This window comes from Stenella coeruleoalba (assembly GCF_951394435.1).
Source record: "Stenella coeruleoalba genome assembly, chromosome: 1".
Taxonomy (NCBI): Eukaryota; Metazoa; Chordata; class Mammalia; order Artiodactyla; family Delphinidae; genus Stenella; species Stenella coeruleoalba.
Genome location: NC_137169.1, coordinates 5,553,151 through 5,572,396, shown reverse-complemented (window position 1 = coordinate 5,572,396; position 19,246 = coordinate 5,553,151). Strand labels below are relative to the sequence as shown.

The window sequence follows — 19,246 nt, the reverse complement described above, 5'->3', positions numbered from 1 at the left end:
CCCGCCCTCACTGCCACTTCACCCACTTTCAGGGGGAGGGTTAGGCACTTGCTGTGGCCCAGACAGTGCCAGTGTCCCCACCTGAGCCGGTGAGGGGACGGTGGTGGTGTGTTGAAGGGCTCTTGGAGAGAGCCTTGAGGCTGGAGGGGCTAGAAAACAGCCCTGGCCCTGCTGACTCACACGTGCGTCCCCGCGCATGTCCCTGTGGGTCGTGGGCCGTGTGTGCATGTGTGCACTGAGGTGTGCACGGACGTCGGCATGGGGGCTCCCCAGCCAGCTCTCCTGCTTTGCCCACCCAGTGCCACTGAGGCCCCGGGACCCCTGAGCAATGATAGAGGGGCTCCAGGAAGGCAGCGAGAGCAGAGCCAAGCCCAGAGGTAGCCGGTGGAGCCGCCAGTGGCCTCTGGGCCCAGGGAGGCCTGCAAGGAGGCCCAGGGCTTGCTGGGCAACGCAGGGCCACCTGGCCGGCTAGGGCGCTCCAAGCGGAGCCCCAGGGAGAGGGGGACAGCTGGGGAAGGGCTGAGAACACAGCTTAAATCTCACGCCCTCATCCCTCACTCTGCATGGGAAAACCTCACCACCTGCTAGCCGGGAAGCGGCTGGCATCCCGTCCCCTCGTGGGCTGCGAAGGAATGCGGCAGGGCAGAAAGCCGCGGAGCTCAGAGTTGAGGGTCCACTCCAAGGGAACTGGCTCCATCTGACTCCCTGAGGGTGGAGGGCCACCGTGGTTCGGGGAAGCCGAGGATCACTGAGCGAGTTTCCCGCCAGGCTGGCGGGACCGAGGCACAGAGCTTGTCTTGCCCATCATTCTTCCCACTCAAGGTTGACCCGGGAGGAGCGGATCCCACCTGCCCAGCCCCCACTCGCACTATGGCAGTTCGCCGGGTCCAAAGCGGGTGGTCTCTCAGACCGGCTGCGCTGGAACATACCCTGGAGTTTCCGGGATGAGATGTGCTGACCTTTAGATCATGTTCACTTGAGTTCCATAAACTCCAACCCTCAGACGGACGGGCATCCTCAGGCCTTGAGCTGAGCTGAGCAATTCTCAGCTGAGGCCTTACAGGAGGCTCCCTAGGCTGCACTTGGCTCTACTCAGCCCTGAAGGACTCACATGCAGAACCCTATTCCCCAAAGGAAGTTAGGATGGTAGTGCTTAGAAAAGACTATACTTCCCAGACTCCCTTGCCAACGAGGGGTGACCCTATGACCAAATTCTAGCCAATGATATATGAGTGGAAGCGTTGTGTGCCACTTCTGGCCCCCGTCCTTAAAGGGATGAAGTTTGCCCTCCATCTCTTCTTCCCTTCCCTCTGGTTGGAATGCAGTTATGATGGCAGGTGCTGGAGCAGCCGTCTTGGGCCACATAAAGAGGGCAACGCCCTAGGGATGGCAGAGCAACCAGCTGGAAAGAGCCTGAGCGGCTGATCTGGTCCCTGACACTGTGAGGCTGCCCCATCAACCCAGAATTTCTCTGTGAAAGAGAAATAAGCTTTAAGCCACTATTCTTTTTGTCTTCGTCACAGCGGCAGGACCCGTATTCTAAATACCACAGAAGGGACTGCAAAAGACGGGAAGCGTTGCTGGAAATAGACCGGGAATTCCTATCAGAGATCTTAATTTTTTCCCCCTTGTCTTTGCTTTTTTTTTAGTCTGGAGGAGGCATCCCTCAGTTTGCAGGTTGAAGGGAAGCCCCCATAGGACTAAAGGGGACCCCTGCAAGAGTCAAGGTGGGGTTCTTGGAATCCGTCTGGCTCAGAAGTTGGCGTCTGTAGGATCTCCCCACCCCATCGTCAACAGGTGAGGCGAAGGCGGGGGAGCAGAGTCTCCTTCCCCACGATGAACACAACATTTTGATTAAACCACTGACAACTCTGCTGCAGGGCAGAGAAATTTGGAAACATCAGGAAGTCAACCTGTGAAGTCTTTGAAGGAATGTGATTTATGTGAAAATGTGATGAAGCTAACGTGTTTGGCTCCAGCGCTGGGGTGGCACGCCTGATTGTGGAACCCAATCTGATGCCTTCCTGGCTCCCAGCATACCTCTGCTTTCCCCGAACACGGGTAGCTGGTGCTCTGTGTGTGTTCCAAACCCAGTCGGCATCTAAAGCTTTTATTGGAGCCGTATTTCCCGGGCTGTGCTTCCGGGCTGTGCATGTCTAACCGGAGCTACGCGCACACACACACACACACATGCACACCCTGAGTGACTGCACTGCGCTGCTCTCGTGTCTGGGCACCAGGGACCCAAGTGTGATTAGCTTTATGGGGTGTTTGTTGTAGTTTTACATAATTTCCTTGAGGCACTGCAGACTTTTAAAAGGCGTTCACAGTTCCCTCCAGTTAAGCATCAGAGAAGGACCGAGGTCTGGTTTCCAGCCCCTGGAGTTCATGGCTTCATCCCCTTGCCTGCTGTGGGAGGTGGCATTCCTGTTGGACTCAGACAGGCTCCTGTGTGGGAGGGGAACTTTTCCCAGGTGGGGCCCCTTCTGAGGATGGGGGCTGTTGTAAGGGGGTGGAGGCAATGAAGGGAGAAAAAGGAAGCAGCTCTGATAAAAGAATGGGGAGGCAAGGGGCCACATGGTGGCTTACAAGAGAACGGCCATCGGTGTGTGTTGAGACGCGTTAGGAGGGCCCAGGCCAGAGCCTCTGCCTGGGGTGGCCACCTTGAAAGGTATCTCTCTCCTCGGGAACATCCCCTTGGCTAATCTCTGGCCAGCTCGGTCTCTGGAACCTCCCAGGACATGGGATGAAACAGTGGCTTCAGCGCCTCGGACCCGGGTCTGCAGAGGCCCAGGAGCCAAGCTGGGCCCCTCGGAGGGGGGGCCGGATGCTGCTGGTCTTGGTACAGAGACTGCTGGATGCTTTCCCTCACTTTCCAGAAAGGGAACTAGGGTTCTGAGAGGGTGAGTGATTGGCCTGAGGTCACACAGTGAAGCAGTCCCAGAACCAGGTGCGCACCTGCAGCGCCTGGCTGCCCGGACTCGACTGGCCTGGCAGCGCAGTGCCAGTGCCAGCGGTTATCAGAGCCATTGCCCCCACCCAGCCAAGGCTCTGCCAAAGAGGAAGTGTGGGCAGCTCTGGGGGAGGAAACCCAAGGTCAAGTGCAAGCCCTGCACATTTAGACACCACGGAATGGAAGGCGCGGGTGGGCGGGGCGGCAGAGCAGACCCAGCACCACTGCCCTGCTCCCCAGTCCCTGGCCTGGCCTTGGAGGGGTGCCACTGGGCAGCTCCGGCCTGGACACCGGGGGCCTCTGTCAGGTGCTCGGGCCCCTGCGGAGAGGGGATCAAGCTGGGCCCAGCCACGCTTACCCAGCCCCCTCACAGATATTTACAGAGAGCCTTCCACGTGCCAGCACGGTGCGGGGCCCCGAGGAGCGGCAGGTGGCAAAGGATCACGGGAATTAGCTGGGATGTTTCCCAAGTTTCTGGGTGCTCTGCAGAGCTCTGAAGAGGCTTGCGTGTCCCCTTCTGGTTAAGGAGGCTGACTTCATTCTGATGTCTCCCTGGGCAGGGGCAGTAGCGTGGGGTCTGCAGGCGGATGAGCTGCGGGCCCACCCAGGAGCTCATGCTCCGTCCTGAGGGTACCAGGTGGCTTCAACAGGACGGCTCTGGTCAGAGCTGCAGTTGAGGAGGGTTCCACCGGGCACAGCCTGAGCCTGGAAGGCCCTGGGCCTCCTGGCTTTAGTTCCTGGTGGTGGCAGCGAGGCCAAGCTGGCCGGAGCCTCCCCACGGGCACATGGCTGAGGAGGACAGCATGGGGGTGGACCTCAGCCTTGGGGTCCAGCCCCTGGGCGGGCTGGACCATCAGCCTATTGGGGGTCCACTTCCCTACTCAGAACCCTGTCCCTCCCGACCCCATCCCCAACCTTGTGGCTGGTGGGGGGATCCTCCCATCTGAGCACTGAAGGCTTCTCAGGATGAGCTGGTCACCACAGGTGCCACGTGGCCTCAGCATGGACACTCAGTGACCGGACACTCGCTGCGCCCAGGAAAGGACATTTCAGCTGCTCCCTGGATGTGTTTCCTCCCCGCAGCCCGACTTCCAAGGGGGCCACAGGTTCTGACGACCCATTGACCTGCTCCCTGAGGTCTAGTGTGATGACAGGTCTTTGCCCAGAGCCTCAGAGATCAGTGTTCCGGAACCCAGGGCCCTGTGCACTGGACGGCTTTCCCCGGGTCTGTTCTCCCTGAGCCCTCCGTCCAGGCAGCAGGAGATGCCACCGGGAGCCCCTGCCGGCTGCCCGTGGAAACCAGGCACCGGCCATGTCCCGGCTTTTCGGACGCGCTCGGTGTTTTGCATTCAGAGCTCTGCTCCTGACAGATGCTCCCGGCAGCGTCACTTTGCTGACAAAATGAAATCCAGCTCAGTTCCCGTTACTTGTGTGCCTCCCTGTCCGGGAGCCAAGGGTGCCCCGTGTCCAGGAGCAGATGGGCCAAGGGCAGGAGCCTGGCCAGCCTGGCCGCGGGCCACAGGCCTCTCCCTCCCCGGACTGCCACCGCGCCCCTGTGTGCGGCCTGCAAGGCAGAGGTCCCAGGCGCTCTCCACTCTGCTCCTCGCCCACGGGTTTTGTGCTCTGGAACCCACGTTTCTCATCTGTAACGTGGGCTGATATCTGGGTCCCGGCCGTCGCATAGGGAGCCCCCGAGGACCGGGTGGAATTGGGCAGGGTCCTTGTAACAGCCAAGTTCACTGTCATCCGAGCAGAATGGGGCTCCCGCCCCCGGATCCCCAGGCCCCGGAGGACCTCTGGCCCTGCCTGGGTGGCCCTGGCCGACCGGCCGCGCCTACTCACACATGGGCTTCAGCTGCCCGATGAGCTCCTCCTTGGTCCATTTCACCCACTCCTTCTTGTCGGTGTTGATGGAGCAGAGGACGGGCCCGCAGGGCTTGCCGCAGTCCTCGATGGCCGGGACATTCAGGTAGTGCACCAGGACGATGTCGGGGTTCTGGGGGGAGAGCACAGACACTGGTAGCATGAGGGTGGTACGGAGCCAGCCCAAGGTCACCCCAGCAGGTACAGACAGGCTGAGCATCTCCACGCCGGGCTTTCTCAACCTGGGCACCACTCACCCGTGGAACCAGATCATTGTCTCCGGTGGGGGACCACCCAGCAGCACCCCGGGCCTCTGGTGAGATGCCATTAAACCCCGCCCCCTCCCCCAAATCTTGCCTGTTACCCCCCCGGGGCCAAAACTGGCCTCCGTTGAGACCCACTGCTCTACATGTGGGCGGATTCATGTGTAACTAAGGGCCACACATGAAGTTAAATGTCCCTCTAGCCTCATGTCCCGGACCTACGCCCACAGCTGCCCCAGCAGCACCGGCCCCTGCTCCGCTCTTTACACGCACTTCCTCACTGCAGGTCCCTGGACGTCCCTGATGGGTATCACCACCACCCTCTTCTTAAGGGGGAAACGGAGTTCCTAGAGTTTAAGGCACCCGCATCTTTTTTTTTTTTTTGGCCACCCCGCGTGACATGTGGAACTTCCCTGACCAAGGATCGAACCCGTGTCCCCTGCAGTGGAAGCGCAGAGTCTTAACCACTGGACCACCGGGGAAGTCCAAGGCATCCACTTCTAAGGGCTGGATGCCCCTCTGCCCCTCAGCCTGTGGTCTCCCTGCACAAGCATCTCTAAGCATCGCCCAGGAGACAGCTGTCACTTGGAACCTCTGGAAAATCTTCCTTGGAAATCTCTTTGGAGCTTATGAATGGAAAGAACTCTCCCTGTGAAGATGGTGAAAGCACGGTTTTGTCCCCAAGTGGTTTTATTGAAATGGGGCAGCCTCTTGCCATCAGATCCAATTCAAGGTGACTGCGTCGCTCTCCACCCAGCACCAGCTCTGATAGCAACACACCACGGGGGCCTCTGTGGGGCAGCAGCTTCACTGCAAAGAGCACAGGCCCTTCTGTGGCTTTCCGTGGCCCCCCAGAGGGTGAGGCTGTTTATTGGGTCTTGTCAGTCCTGACAAAGTTGTTTAAAAAAAAGCAGCCGCGTCACTTTATAACGCATCTGAATAAACGCAGAAAAACCTCCTACCCCAATCAGAAAGTATTTCTTGAACCGTAAGGAAGTGCATAATAATATAGCAAGGTGCTGCAGGGAACTCTGGAAAAGCCACTTGGAAGGTCCCATCCTGTGCTATTTGCCAGATACGGCTCCTCGGTTTCTCCCTCTGGATACCCAACCCCGAGTCCTGGGCGGGCGCGAGGACCCGGGCACGGAGGAGCCTGGGTCTGCGGTCACCTTTTAGGATCTGATCAGAGCCAGAGTAATACATGAATAAGTGACTCAATCAGTGCGTTAATAAATAAGGACTCGAGACGACTCCATGACCGGTGCAGGAAAGTACACTGGTATAATTTTAAAAGATTTTCAATAAGGGTTGGAACGGAGAGTTTTTTTTCTTGCCGACGCTCAGTTAACCAGGAAATTAAATCCACACGAACAGGAGGTTTCTCGTTAATGGCAGCTTTTCTGGATTGCGGTAATCACGCCCCTTAATAACAATGATAATCCCTGACATCGCACAGCACTTTATTCTTTTCACAGCACTTTCTAGCCATGAGCTCCTTTGGTGCCCATGCAAGCTGGGGACACGGGCTGGGCTGGGCAGGGCAGGGCTGGGCAGGGCAGGGCAGGGCAGGGCTGGGCAGGGCTGGGCTGGGCAGGGCTGGGCAGGGCAAGGCTGGGCAGGGCGCTTTCTGTCTGCAATGAGGACCCCGAAAGCCCAGTGAAGTTGTGACTTGACCAAAGCTGTGTGCCTGGCAAGGCACAGAGCTGGGGCTGGAAGCCACAGTTCTGACTCTGCTTTCAGGTCCTGCCGAGACATCTGGTGACCTCTTTTTCGCCCAGGCTAACTGCCTTCCCATTTCATATTTAAATTCGTCCTTGCAATATGCCCAAGAGGCAGTGGGCTAGGTAGATTTGTCATGCCCGTGGCCTGGATGGGGTAGCCCAGGAGAGAGGGAGCCATCCTCCCTGTGTCCCAGCCCTCTGTTCTTTCTACCGACCAGCACAGTGGCCTCCTCGGGCTGGGAGCTCCTGCCTGAGTCTGTGCTTGTCCAGAGGGCAGCGTCGGCCACTGAGCAAGACAGAGTAGGAATCAAAGGGATGCAGGGGCCCGCAGGCCACTCAGGGCTTCCTCTGATCACAGCCCCTGGAGCAGGCGCCCAGCCCTGCGGGAGGAAGCCAGGATGCCAGATGTCTGGGAAATGAAAGGCCCTTAGCTTCCTGCCCCACTGCCCCACTGAGCGCAGCCTGGGCACCTGGAAAAGCTGTGGGAAGCCAGGGCGGTGGGAGGGCAGGCGGGGGCCTGGGAAGCAAAGGGCACAGAAACCATGCACCGAAACCCCCAGAACTTGAGCTCCTGCCCCACAGCACCCAGACTCTCCTATCTCAGGAAGTCCCATTCCTTCCTTCAGGGTCCAGCTCCATTTCTGCATAACCAGCCTCCACCTACTCTTTGACGACAGGCACAGGCTCGACACCTCTTCCTCCAGGAAGCCTTTCTGGATACCTCACCCTCTGTACCTCCACCACAGCAGGGTGGAGATTGGGTAGAGATTGTCTTAATAGTCTGTAAGCTTCCTTCGTCTGCTCAAGCACAGGGACAGTGCCCGGGAGCTATCACAGCAACTGGCAACGCCTGCTGTTCATTTCTTTTTTGCAGAGTTGAATCAGGCTGACTTTGGATCTTCTATCCATACTCCTCCCAGACTTGTGCTCAGCTGACACCTGGTTTTGGTTTTGTGTCTTCGAAGGGCAGGGCAGCTTCTCTGAACACAGGGTGTTCCTAGGAAGCTAAGAGGCAAGGCTGGTTCTTAACCTTTTCTGGGTCTAAGGCCTCTGAGAATTTGATGAGCGCTGTGGCTTCTCCACTCCCAGCCCAGAAGAACTCCCCAAGGCGCATCAACCCTGCATTGCAGGAGCGCACAGACCCGGTGGTCTGTGGACCCCACATCTGTAGCCAGGGACTTAGGGATTCAAGGTCCACTGTGGCCCCTTTCAACTCAGGGGATGCGCCCAACACGTACCTCCCCTTCCCAGGAGCCTCCTTCCTGGGCCCTGTGCCTTGATACAATTAGGAGAAGGCCCCGGTCCCTTACGGCATCAAGGAGGCTGCGTTTGGGATTCGGAAATGCAGAAGCAGCCTGTGTCGTGCTTTATATCTTTAACACAAATTCCATCCCAGGGCCTGGAGTTCCTGAGGCCGAAACTCCTGAGTTGAATTTTAAATAATGGCTTCCTGGCTTGAGGCTGGTTTTAAGACACAGAGTGATTGAGGTATTTTTGGAAATTGGGGGCACACAGCACTTCTTGGCAACGTTGTGATTTTATTCGCTAGTTGTACATTTTATTGGGTGTTTCTGGCAGAAATATATATTAGGCGTAGAGTCCCAATGTTTCAGTTTCATGGGGGGCTTATAACGTTGTCAGATCCTCAGGGAGTGCGGAGCTGTCGGCAGGGAGGGGCAGGCTGGCTCCAGGGGACACGAGGACACCCCCCACCAGACCCGCCCAGACTCTCGGTTCTGGACGGCTGTGGAGCCGGCCTGCCTCCCCCCCGCAACCCCCACCCCCGGGCTGACATCCTCTAACGGCTCCCTGGGGTTTACCACCCACGTCAGACTTTGCAGGTTGCAGGTCTCATCCAGAGGCTCTCCCTGGGCTACAGAACGTCCGTGAAGATGCAAGAGGCCGTCCCCGCGAGGAGACGGTGGCCTTGGCAATGACCCCCCCGCCAAATGTCCAGGAGGCCTGTCCAGTGTTAGAGGCCTGGGGGAGCCCAATAGGGCGGCTGTGGAGGGGAAGCTGTGGATAAGTGAACGTCTCAGAGAACTTCCATAACTTTCTGGAAAGAGCCACAGACTAGGAGACCCCCTCCCTCCCTTTTGGTGCCTCAAGTTCTTCACCTGTAAAAGGACACAGCCCGCCCCCCTCCCCTGCCCGCCATCAGGCTGCAGCAGGGGCCGCGACGGGCCTTGGCGAGGTGCGAAGTCCCGTCCGTACAGGGTCCCGCTGTTCTAACGCCTAGGTGTCACCAAACCCCGGAACAAACAAAACGCTGGTGTTTCTCCGGAGAGCACGACCGAGTCGGCTTCTGGCAGGCCGTCTACACGCTTACAACACGCACCTTCTTGCTGACAGTCCGTCTGCCCCGACGTCCCTCTTACTGTCGTGACGCCCCTTCCTCTCCAGGCCTTGCAGCTGGGCCTTCATGTCCCACCCCCCTTAGCACCCTCCGCCAGCTTCACGGCCTTCAGCCCACCACGTTCCAAGGGTTCCTCGATTTCTCCGTCCAGCCCCACCTCCCGGCTCTGCTCCAAGCTCACCTGTCCCACTGCCCATCGACAGCTCTTGTTGGGACCTCAAAATGCCCCCGGCTCACGTGGCCCAGCCTGACGGCCGCTCCCCACAGCTGGCCCAGCCCGGGCTCCACCCAATGACCAATGGTACCACCTGCCCTCAGCGGCCCAGGTCAAAGCCCTTCTCCTCACTTCCTCTCCCTCCAATCCGTCCATCACCAAGCTCTGTCAATTCTCCCCCTCAGGTAAGCCTGCCCCACCCACTCAGCCCTTCGTCCCAGGAGACCACCCAGTCCGGGCCCCTCCCCCGGCATCTCCTCACGTCCTCTCTCCCCTCCCTCCCCATCCCTCTCCCAGCCCCAGCAGGCCTGACCCTCTGATTCTGGCACCGGCTTCCTGGCCCGAGAATGAGCCGCACACTCCTGACACGGTCACAGGGCCCCGCCGTCTGTTTTCCTCTCCGGCCACTCACGCCCCGTTCCTGCCACCCACATTCCCCGAATCTGCCACGTGCGTTCTCTCCTGAGCTATCCTCTCTGGCTGGTGGGCTCTGTGCCACCCATTGGCATGAGCATCAATGCCACCTCCTCTTGGACACCGTATTCAGAGACCCCCCAGACATGGTGACACCCTGCCCCGCCCGGGCCCTACTCCCTTTGCATCCTTTATTTTCTTTACAGCACCCACGCCCAATTCTCATTTCTGAGCGGTTTCTGCTGGCTTTGGCCTGTTTTCCCACCTAGAAGCGAGAGCTCCGGTGGCCGGGCTCTGTCTTGCTCGGTGGCGGGGGGGTTCCTGGAGCCCAGAGCGGGGCTGGCACACCGCATCTCCCCACCTGCTGAGTGCTGAGGTGGGTGACAGCTGAGCTGCCCCAGGGGTGCTGGCCTGGCTGGGGCGGGTGGTATGGGTCCCTGGAGCCCTCTCCCCACCCCAGCTATCCTTCCTGAGGGACAGATGGACTTGTGAGGAGAGGACAAGCGGCCTGGGAGGGGGAGGAAGTGTCCACCCCCTTGGAAGGGGGCGGTAGCCACCGAGAGGCCCCGGAGCTCTCGGCCCCTCTGTGCTAGGCTCCGCTGGTCCTCAACCCAGCTCCTTCTCAGGTTTTATTTGGAAATGTGAGGTTTGGACTTGCTATCGACCTAGTTCCAGCTGAGCTGCGGGGCTGCCAGGCAGAGGACTGTGGGCTGTAGCTGCTGGAAGGGCATCTCTGGGGGCCGAGTTAGACTTTGTCTCCTAGGGCATCTTTTCCAGTTGGAGCCTTTCACCTGAGCTGGGGGAACAAATGGGAGCCAGGAGAACAAGCTGGGGACCTTTACCTCCAGCGGCACAGGAGGGGCTGGAATGCTCCACAGAGGATGCTGGGCTAAAGTTAAACCAGCTCCTTGGCTGCAGGACTTGTCAGAGCCTTGGCGGCACCCCGTGCAGGAGGATCTCTTGGGCATTTTGTGGGCAGGTTTTCCAAGCCTATGTGGACCTTGAAGCTGAGCACCTCTTGGGACCCTAGTGTCCTCTGGAACACAGTTTGGGAACCTCTGAGGGAATTCAGAGCCCAGCGAAAGCGCCTCCGGCAGCTGTTGGAAGACAAGGGCCCTTAATGCTTCCTGGGTCCCTTTCCCCTGGGGCCCCTCCCTGGCCTGGCCTGAGGCTCGCCGGGCGTTCAAGCTGCTTTCAGGGGACCTCCAGGTTGCTAAGGAAACGCCTGACCGATTGGGCGCACTGTGCCCACAGCCCTTTCCTCCCCAGAGCCCCCCTTTCCCAGCAGCTGCGACTATAGTTCTTCCCCGACCCGGGGTGTGGCGTGGGGCTTCCTGTTGGAAACAGTGAGGGGCTCAGGTAAGAGGCCAGGGCGGGGGACTCTGTCTCCCCTTCACGCGTGGGCCGTCCTTCCTGATCTGGGTACCCTGGGCCTCTGGGGTCCCTGAGGGCAGGCCTGGGACCGGGGCTGAGCGCGTAAAGGTGGGGTAGGGACAGGCAGGAGAAGGGCACGGGGGCTGGCGGAGGGGACAGCGGATTTAACCTTCTTAATGACAGTGACGGGGCTTTCAGGAAGGGAGACTGAACAAGAAAGCATCCCCCGTCCGCTCCTCCGCCAGGCTTAGCGCTGTTGTGCGGTGTTAGCACCGGTGCGGCGGCGGAGGGGGCAGTCGGGGCGCCAGTGGCGGCACCTGTGATCCGGCTTAATCCGCAGAAGCTGTTGCCGCAGACACTACAGATTTCTAGACCCTGGTGCCCAGGGCGAGGCGGGCGCAGCAGCTCGGGGGAGTGGCAGGTGGAGAAGGGCTGCAAGGTGTCTCTGACGGCTCCCACAGGCCCTTTCCGCACGGCTCCCACGAGGGGGAACCGCACTCAGTCCCCCCAGCCGTGGCAGAACCCGGGCCTGGAGGGCTGGGGCAGGAGGGGGAGGTGGCGGAAGGGTGAGAGAAGGAGAGAGAGAACGAAATAGGCCGAGGCGCTCAGCAGAGAGACGTGGGAAGCCCAGGTTGGTGGCAGCCAGCGTGGATGGGGGTGGCACAGAGACTGGGGGCAGCAGGGATGCCAAGCTTGCCCCTGGAGAGCCCTGACCTCCAGCCTGGGGGAGACGCCCACAGCTCCCGTGGCTTCTGGCTCCGAGGGCTGAGGGTTGAGGTGCAGGGGTGCTCGCGGTGGGCAGACACTTGATCTGGCCGAGCCTTAGCGCCTGCTCTTTAGGACGGGGGAGATGAGTACGAGCGGCCTTAACCTTGCTGGAGAGAGGGGAGGCAGGTAAGGGGCTCAGGAGGCAAGGGCCCTGACCCACAGCCGATCCGAATGGGCCTTCCGTAATCTGTTACCGGTTTGCGATGCAGGTGGGGAGGCGTTCCGGTTTGCGGCGCGGAAGCTGAGCCCTACGCCTCCTGCAGCTCAAGCCTGCTCCAGGGTTTGTACCACAGACCCTGGAATGGGCTGAAAGTACCACGATTTCACCAGAGGCTCAAGTGGCCCAGAGCAAGAGGCTTGGGGAGCTCACGTCCTCTCGGCCATGGCCAGCGCTGGGCACCAGGTGGCTGGATGCTGGGGGTCCTGCAGCCCCAGCCCAGGACCCTACCCTCCGCTGGGAGGGAAGAGGCAGCTTCCCTTTCTGTGGAGTAAGCAGGACAGCGGCGGCGCAAGAAGTGGTTAAAAATGCAAAAGGCTGTTGGTTTTGTTAAAGCAAAATGCAGCTGCAACATCTGTTTGACCCTTGTCTGCAGCTGCGTCAACGCTAAGCGTTCGATAAATCAGGGTGGCATGGTGCTCCGTTTCTTCTGTGGCTTGGCCATTAATCTCATGCCAGTTCTCATGAAAAATGAAGGAGAGAGGCTGTGTGATAGTGAAAATGTATACATTACCCAGAAAGTCATAATAGCATGTAATAGTGGCCACACACCTCCCCACTTGCCGCTGGGGGAGGGGGCCGGGTCTGCGCACCACCAGCCCGGGGGGAGGGAGACAGAGAGTAAATCAGCATCGTTTGCGCCGCAAGCCCGGTCTGTGGTTGCCTTCGTCCTATCAGCATCATTGATGCAGATTCTGAAAGCCCCACAAGCCTGATCTGCAGAGGCAGAGCCTTCCCCATGACCGAGAGTAGGCGCCCATAAAACAGGAGTGCAGAGCAGGCAGAAAGAAGGGCAGGATTTATTAGGGAATGAATAAATGATGATACCAGGCAGCTCAGGGCCGGGGGTGTCACCACACTGCAAGGCGGAGAAAAATCCTCTGGCCTGGACTCCAGCTGCCCTGGGCGGCCTGGCACCTGTTCGCCACTCTGGATAAAGGCACGAGGTGGGGCCGCTGTGCCCATCAGGTCTCCTGGGGTCTGCCGGCCCCTGCAGCCTGCTGTTCCCCTCCTGGTTCGCTCTTCCGCAGCTGGGGAAACTCAGGTGCTCCCATGACCGAGTCCACATTTTACCACCATCTCGGGGTGTGTGCTGGGTGCTTCTCAGGCGGCAGGACCGTGCCTGTACCCCCAGTGCGCACCTCCCACTGGGCGCCTCTGTTTGCAAAGACTGCTTTCTGAGTGTCAGCTGTGTGCGGGCCCCCCTTCAAGCCCCACGAAGCATTCCTCATTCACTCCCTTCAACAACCCACAGAAGCAGGTGCCATGGTTACATATTTGACGGATGCAGACTCTCAGCTCAGGGCTCCACGATTCACCCCAGCCCCCAGCCCCCAGCCCCCAGCCTGCATCACTGCGCCTGCCCTCCACTGGGGCCCTGAGGCTCTGAGGGAACTCGCTGGACGGTGGATGGAGGCTTGTGTGCCCAGCCTCGGTGCCCTGGGCATCAGCGGCCCAGTTAGAATCTGTGCCAGAGTGAAAATGGGTCCAGGGAGCCTGTGGGGTGCGGGGAGCTGCTGGGAAGAGGGATGGGGCCGGCCTGTGAGCTCTGCAGGGCAGGGCCAAGGCAGCAGAACCCCTGTCTCCACAGCAAGGGCCTGCGGTGGTCAGGACACCCTCTGTGGCCAGGCAGTGCTGTGGGGTGAAGGCAGGGTAGCCGCAACTGAGCACCTGGCGACTGGGGGGGCAGACCCAGGTCCCCAAAGTTGGGGCCTGTTGAAGAAGCAAGAAAAGAGAGAAAAGAGGGAGAGTAGGAAACAAAAGAGGCACCCCGGAGCCCCCAGTAACAGGCAAAACCAGCTGTCAGCTGCACACTTCCTGGGAGCCAGGCCCCCTTCCCGGGCTGGGTACCGGATCCCCCGGTCCAGTCCAGCAGGGCAGGGGACACAGACAACCTCCTTGCTCCTTTGCCAGCGCTCAGCAGGGCGGGGGACCTGGCGGGGGGGCGATGCCTGGGAGAGGCTTGGGGGGCTCACACGGGCTTCCCCTCCTGCTCCAAGTGGGGGCAGAGGCCTGCAGCCCCGGGGGAGCTCCCGTGGCCCCTCGGCCGGGTGGCCCTCATTAAGCCCACGTAAGCACCGGAGGGAGTCGGGGGCCGGCAGCCCTTCCCCGCTTCGGAGGGAGGCTGGAAGACTTAATTAGTTAATGTGGATGAAGTGGTCTGAAGATGAAAAACCCTGGGTAATTGCTCAGTGCTACTGCTGCCGCCACCGCTGTTACACAATTACCAGAATTTTCCAGTCATGGGAATGTAGTTAAACAATTTCCACCTGGTGTGGGCTTCCGGGAACCCTGCCGGCTTAGGGGCTGGCCTGCTCCGTCCTCTTTAACCCACAGGTGATGTAGGAAAAACACACTAATTGTGGGAAATCACGCCTGTCACAGTCCCGGCCACCTGGGGACCGCTGAAGTAAAGAAGAATGGGCCACTCGCCCCGAGCAGATAAAGACGCTTGGGCTCAAAGAGAAGCCCAGGATGCCGTCCATCCAGACATTCTGGAAGCCTCTGAGCAAGTTCTATCCAAAGGCCCCTGGAAGGTTAAGCCATCCTGGAGGATGCCGCTGGGGAGGACGTTTAATCGTGCAGCGGGACCCCACTGCACCCCCGTACCTGTGGGGCGGGATGTGTGGGCACATTTTTGGATGGACAAACGGAAGCCAGGAGAGTCACACTGGCTCAGGGCCAGGCCTTGCCTTACTTATAATCATCCTGCATGATCTGGGGGAAGAAATGCCCAGTAAAATCTCCACGTTTGCAGATGATGCTAAACTGTCCCGGGTGATGGAGCGCCGAGTCATTTGCGACGGGTCACGAGAGGATCTATTTAGTGGATGCAAAGTGACAGATGGAGCCCATGTGGGCAAAGCGCAGGGCAGTGTGCTCGGGGAGAGTAAAACAAATTGCCTGTGGGGGCTGGTGGGGCTGAGCTGCCACCCATCAACTCAGGAAGACCCCTGGGGTTTCTGGAAGCCACTGTCCAGAGTCGTTGCTGGGACCAGGAAGGACCAAGCCCGGAGAGTCTGACACGAGGGCTCTTTATCAGGAACCTTGATTTGGGGCTGCGAATGTACGGGAGAGGGGAGCATCCCTCCAGGAGGGGTGGATGGCCACGGGAAAAAGAGAGACGGATTTTTCTGGTCAGAAAGACAAAAGCCGAGGGGAAATGTGACTCAAAGTCTCTCAGGTCAGAAAAAGGAGAAGAAGGTGAACGTGTGTGTTTTTTTCTCCAGCTCCCTGAATACTAAGAATATGGGTCCCCCCCTGGAGCTCAGGGAGTCACTTGTGGCACAAACTCTGCACAGTGGGCAGGTAACGTAGGAGACTCATTACTCCCAGGGAGAAATGGGCTGAAAAACAGAAATCGATTTTTTTTTCTTTTTAATGGGCGACATTAGTTCCTGGCTGGCTGACCTGTAAGGAGTTACGGAAGGAGGTCAGGATATCGGGGGTCATCTCTCCCTGGGACCCAGTGGCTGGAGGTACCATGATGCTCAGGGCCTCCACTGGGGTGGATCCAGGCCGGGAGTGGCAGCCGGGGTGTTAACTGCCTGCTGCTTCCTGCTTGCCAGGCACCGGCCAGGGACACGGGCTACTGTCGCCCTGCAGTTGGCAAACCTGAGCCTGGATGAGGTTCCTTTTCTGTCTCCTGCGTCGTCTGCTCTCACCTTGAATTCATTTCTGACATATTAGAAATCACTGCAAGGGTTGCTCCAACCGACCCTGGGGTAAGAAGCCTTGGGCCTTTCTCTGGGATGTAGAGGGAAGGAATCGTGCTCAGGGTGGGCAGCCCGGGCCCAGCAGGATGGAGCGTGGGACAGCTAGGCATTGGGTGATCAGCTGTCAGAGGGCCGCACTCCCCCTCTTCTGACCCCCTTTCCTCTCCCAGGAGCCAAATCTACAGGCTACGTGACCCCCCCTCACTAGCCTTACAGAGGCCCTGCTCATGGCTTAGACTGGCCATGTCCTCCTGGGAGGCTGGAAGCCAAGCCCACGGCCGTCCCCTCCCTGCCCCATTAGGCAGTGGGTCAACCCCATCAGAAGACAGTGGCCCCAAGAGGTCATCCAGGCGCCTCCAGAGTGACGGACGTACTCTGGAGCCCCTCATGTCCGTCTGCTCCTCACAATGGCTCTGGAGGAAGATGAGCACATGCCACCATCCCCATCGGCCCCATGAGCCCCCTCTGACCGAGAGGCGCCCTGTGATCTGCCACCTGGCTAATGGGCGGCAGAGCTGAATGTGGCTCTGGTGCGTTTGGTGCTCTCACGGTAAGAGCATCCAAGTGTTCTTTAGGGAGCAAGCCACCCCTCCCTGACCCAGTCCGGGGATGGAGCATGTGACTCAGGCTGGCCAATCGGAGCCCTGCATTCTCTGGGCCATGGGGATTGGCCATGAGTCCCAACCAGAGGCAATCAGAGCTAATGGCTGGACCTGGCTGGAGCCCCTGGGGGGCAGGGATGCTCTTTCCTGCTGGACCTGAACCTGAGATGATGAAACCTAGAGTTCCTGGAAGCCATCTCTTGCCAGCACATGGAGTCCAAGAAGGAAGCCCCGTGGAGGAGGCAGAGCCCAGGGGAAGAGACCATAAGCCTCCATGCCATTGACCGAGCCACTCGATCCAGACATGCCTGAAGCCAGTCCACCTCAAGACTTTTCAGTAACTTGAGCACCCAAATTTCCTCTTATCCTGAAGCCAGTTCAAGCTGAATTTTCTGTTGCATCAACAAAGAGATCTAACTCCTAAACAGACCATATGTCTTCCTTTTGCTAAGCCACTGCTCTCGCCACTACACAATTCAGACTGTCCTCTAGTTACAAGAACCACCATCACTATGGTTACTGAGAGCTACCAGTTATTCAGCACCTGTATGTTCCGGTGCTGGGTGCTCAGTGCTTCACGGGCTTAGCACACTGAACCTGCACGGAGTCGCACTGGGGGTCACCATTTCTGCTTTACACATCAGGAACACGAAGGGAGAATTAAGTGGCCCACCAACCACCCCCACCTTGAGCCCAGGTCTGTCTGAAGCTAAAAGTGACGGTGAAGGAGAGTGGTCCAGAGTTGTGCTCTGGGTTTGAGTCTGGGTTCTGCTACTTCCCAGTCGTGAGCCTTAGGCAAGCACATCTCAGTGCTTGTTTTCTCACCTATAAAATGGACAGAATAGTAATACCTACTGCACGAATTTGTTGTGAAGGCTAAATAAATAAAGCATTTGAACAGTGTCTGACACATGGTAAACCTTCAAAACTGCCGAGTATTCTCATGACCGACTTCTCAAACCAGTGTTACTTTGTCTCACAATATTGCTACAGGTAATGTTTCCCTAAGATTTTTGAGGACTTGTATGTGGACCAAAACCAAATTGATTCAGACATTGCTTGTTTGAGAAGTGTAATTCTTAGACAGGGGCCCATCGAGGCAAAGGTAAGGCATTCTTTTCAAACGTTGGAGAAGCATCTTTTCTTTTCTTTTTTTTTTTAAATTTATTTTATATTCATTTTTGGCCGTGTTGGGTCTTTGTTGCTGCGCACGGGCTTTCTCTAGTTGTGGCGAGAGGAGGCTACTTTTCATTGCAGTGCGTGGGCTTCTCATTGTGGTGGCTTCTCTTGTTGCAGAGCACTGGCTCTAGGCACGCAGGCTTCAGTAGTTGCAGCACATGGGTTCAGTAGTTGTGGCTCGCAGGCTCTAGAGCGCAGGCTCAGTAGTTGTGGCGCACGGGCTTAGTTGCTCCGAGGCATGTGGGATCTTCCTGGACCAGGGCTCGAACCCGTGTCCCCTGCATCGGCAGGCGGATTCTTAACCACTGCACCACCAGGGAAGTCCCGAGAAGCATCTTTATCTCCAGTGGATGCTCAGGCCATTGGAGGGTTTGAATGAGCTAACACCGGTCATTCTTGTCCAGACAACAGGATCCGAGACAATTCTCGGCTATCTTCCAAGTGCCGGAAGAAAACAAAACCACATTTCTCCAAAAAAATCTTGTAATTTAAGTGCCCATGAATTCAAAGAGCTATCCACCCCACCCCCATCCTGCCACGTCGCCGGGATGTGCGGTATTCTCCTGGTCCACTGGGGACATTTCTGGTCCTCGGCCAGATGATTCAGGCGTCAGATGACTGGCAGGTCTTCGAGGCACCCAGGTCTTTCAAACTCTTCTCTAATCATCACCGACCACCTCCTCATCAGGACACTTTACATATTTTAATTTGTGCAGGAAAGATCCTCAAACATCCTGCAAATCCCAGGATTTGAACTGAACTCGTCTGCATATTCCTCTCGGAACAGAGGATGATCGAGTTGGGAGGAAACTTTGGGATCATCCAGGCCGACTTCTCCACCCACTTCCATTTCCAGCTGGAAAAACTGAGCCAAGAGACGCTGTGGCTTGTCTAGTGTCTCCCAGTGGACAGGGAAAGAGTGAGGACAGGGAACACTCCCCTACCCCCCACCCTCTGCTGGCATCCTAGCTCTGCCCCTTCCTGGGGTTCGGAACCACCTGAAGCCAATGGTTGTACCACCCTTGCTTCACAGAAAGGACGTGCAGAAGGCCAGAGCCGGTTCTGTTCACCCACGTGGCACTCACAGTGAGGCTGGCTTCCCAGTGGTTGTCCTTCTCTGCAACCTTGACTGTGAACAGGCTCTCAACATCCTCAGTGGGCTGGAACGTGGCCCTGTTCTTATTCTTTAGAGCTCGTGCTTTCCGTTCAGCATCTTCCCGGTGCTAGCGACCGTGGGGCAGGTATGCTAAGCAGGAAAGTCTGGGAGGCTGGGACCTGTGCCACCCTCCCCCTGTTCTGGGGGAGCATCTGGGGAGCCCCTCCACTAAATCCTATTAAAGACATAAACCCCAAAGCTCTCCCTTGACTGACAAATAGGCCGACTGTGGAGGCAGCAGAGGATGAATTGTGCCCGGCCCATAGAGCATCTATAGGATTTTTATGCTCTGACAACTGTAGCGGTGAGATTCGAGCCATTGTTTTAGAAGGAATCATGCTTATATTGGGCAGTATGTTTTTTTAATGTGTTCCCCAGTTCCTCTCTAACACTTTGGTAGGACAAGATAAAGTGTAATCATTGAAGTAATTGTGGCACTCAACAGTTTAT

At 58.1% G+C, this 19,246-nt stretch overlaps 1 protein-coding gene across 1 annotated transcript in view; it reads right to left on the bottom strand.

Annotated features, from left to right (window-relative positions):
- Window positions 1–19,246, bottom strand: part of CAMTA1 (calmodulin binding transcription activator 1) — a gene marked incomplete at its 5' end in the record, with an annotated part of 885,827 nt that overhangs the window by 107,656 nt on the left and 758,925 nt on the right. Inside the window, 1 exon segment of the mRNA XM_079918494.1 lies at window positions 4,796–4,949. Coding sequence (XP_079774620.1) covers window positions 4,796–4,949 — 154 coding nt within the window.